We start from the raw sequence: 2500 nt of genomic DNA on the forward strand, positions 1-2500 counted from the left end.
TCTTCTAAAAATCTCTCCAGGGATTTACCATCCCTCCTGTGACACACACACACACACACACACACACACACACACACACACACACACACACACACACAGTTGGGACTACAGTTTGCAGTATTGTCTTCATAACTAGTTTCACACACTATTCCATGACCTGATGTGTGTTTTCCACGATGGTTGTGTGTGTGTGTGTGTGTGTGTGTGTGTGTGATCGTGGTTCAGCTGTTTCAATCTAAACCAAATTTACACCACTGAGAAGAGAGACGACAGCAAAGTGATCTGACTCTGATCTTACTCTGATCTGACTGATTCTGATTCTGACTCTGATCTGATTCGGACTCTGATTTGACTCTGATCTGACTCTAATCTGATTCTGACTCTGATCTGATTCTGATCTGACTCTGATCTGATTCTGATCTGATCTGATTCGGACTCTGATTTGACTCTGATCTGACTCTAATCTGATTCTGACTCTGATCTGATTCTGATCTGACTCTGATCTGATTCTGATCTGATTCTGACTCTGATCTGACTCTGATCTGACTGATTCTGACTCTTATCTGACTCTGATCTGACTGATTCTGACTCTGATCTGATTCTGATCTGACTCTGATCTGACTCTGACTCTGATTCTGACTCTTATTCTGACTCTGATCTGACTCCGTTTCTGATTCTGATCTGACTCCGTTTCTGATTCTGATCTGACTCTGATCTGACTCTGATTCTGATCTGACTCTGATCTGACTCTGATTCTGATCTGATTCTGATCTGACTCTGATTTGACTCTGACTCTGATCTGACTCTGATTCTGATCTGACTCTGATTCTGATCTGATTCTGATCTGACTCTGATTCTGATCTGATTCTGATCTGACTCTGATTCTGACTCTGATCTGACTCTGATTCTGATTCTGATCTGATTCTGATTCTGATTCTGATCTGACTCTGATTCTGACTCTGATCTGATGCTGATCTGACTCTGATTCTGACTCTGATCTGATGCTGATCTGACTGATTCTGACTCTGATTCTGACTCTGATTCTGACTGATCAGATTCTGATCTGACTCTGATTCTGATCTGACTCTGATCTGACTCTGATCTGACTCTGATCTGACTCTGATTCTGACTCTGATTCTGACTCTGATCTGACGCTGATCTGACTGATTCTGACTCTGATTCTGACTCTGATTCTGATCTGACTCTGACTCTGATCTGACGCTGATCCGACTCTGATCCGATTCTGATCCGACTCTGATCTGACTCTGATCTGACTCTGATTCTGACTCTAATCTGATTCTGATCTGACTCTGATCTGATTCTGACTCTGATCTGATTCTGACTCTGATCTGACTGATTCTGACTCTGATCTGATTCTGACTCTGATCTGACTCTGATCTGATTCTGACTCTGTTCTGACTCTGATCTGACTGATTCTGACTCTGATCTGATTCTGATCTGACTCTGATCTGACTCTGATTCTGACTCTTATTCTGACTCTGATCTGACTCCGTTTCTGATTCTGATCTGACTCTGATTTGACTCTGACTCTGATCTGACTCTGATTCTGATCTGACTCTGATCTGACTCTGATTCTGATCTGATTCTGATCTGACTCTGATCTGACTCTGATCTGACTCTGATTCTGACTCTGATTCTGACTCTGATTCTGACTCTGATTCTGATCTGACTCTGATTCTGATTCTGATCTGACTCTGATTCTGATCTGACTCTGATTCTGACGCTGATCCGACTCTGATCCGACTCTGATCTGACTCTGATTCTGACTCTGATCTGACGCTGATCTGACTCTGATCTGACTCTGATCTGACTCTGATCTGACTCTGATCTGACTGATTCTGACTCTGATTCTGATCTGACTCTGATTCTGACTCTGATCTGACTCTGATTCTGACTCTGATCTGATTATGATCTGACTGATTCTGATCTGACGCTGATCTGATTCTGATCTAATTTTGATCTGACTCTGATCCGACTCTGATTCTGATCTGATTCTGACTCTGATTCTGACTCTGATCCGACTCTGATTCTGATCTGATTCTGACTCTAATCTGACTCTGATTCTGACTCTGATCTGACTCTGATTCTGACTCTGATCTGACCCGACTCTGATCTGACTCTGATCTGACTCTGACTCTGATTCTGATCTGACTCTAATCTGATCTGACACTGGTTTGACTCTGGTTTGGCCCAGTCTGGCTCAGTTCGGCTCGGTTACTGACGTGAACTCCTCCCTCATGGTGTATTTGTGGCCCAGTCTGGTCCTGATGGTGACGAAGGGAAGCTCCGCCCCCTCTGACGCTCCCAGGCCAAACTCCTCCTCCAGCTCCGACAGGAAGTCCTTCTTATTGGCAACCGAGAAGGTCAGACCCCGAGAGGCATACTGGGAAGCCACCTTCATCACCCTGGTAACAGAGGAGGGGGGGGGGGGTGAGAGAGAGAGAGAGAGAGAGAGAGAGAGAGAGAGAGAGAGAGAGAG

General features: G+C 44.6%; 1 protein-coding gene across 1 annotated transcript in view; it reads right to left on the reverse strand.

The window, feature by feature from the left end:
* Positions 1-8: 8 nt before the first annotated feature.
* Positions 9-2500, reverse strand: part of LOC139666399 (protein disulfide-isomerase A3-like) — a gene marked incomplete at its 3' end in the record, with an annotated part of 8704 nt that continues 6212 nt past the window's right edge. Inside the window, exons 8-9 of the mRNA XM_071545603.1 lie at positions 2244-2426; positions 9-36 (exon numbers count right to left, since the gene is read on the reverse strand). Of these exons, the coding sequence (XP_071401704.1) occupies positions 9-36; positions 2244-2426 (211 nt within the window). The remainder of the gene's footprint in view (positions 37-2243; positions 2427-2500) is intronic.

This window comes from Centroberyx affinis, unplaced genomic scaffold (genome assembly GCF_046629955.1).
Source record: "Centroberyx affinis isolate AG114_WGS23_722 - 3 ecotype Tasmania unplaced genomic scaffold, CSIRO-AGI_Caff_v1 ptg004978l_1, whole genome shotgun sequence".
Lineage (NCBI taxonomy): Eukaryota > Metazoa > Chordata > Actinopteri > Beryciformes > Berycidae > Centroberyx > Centroberyx affinis.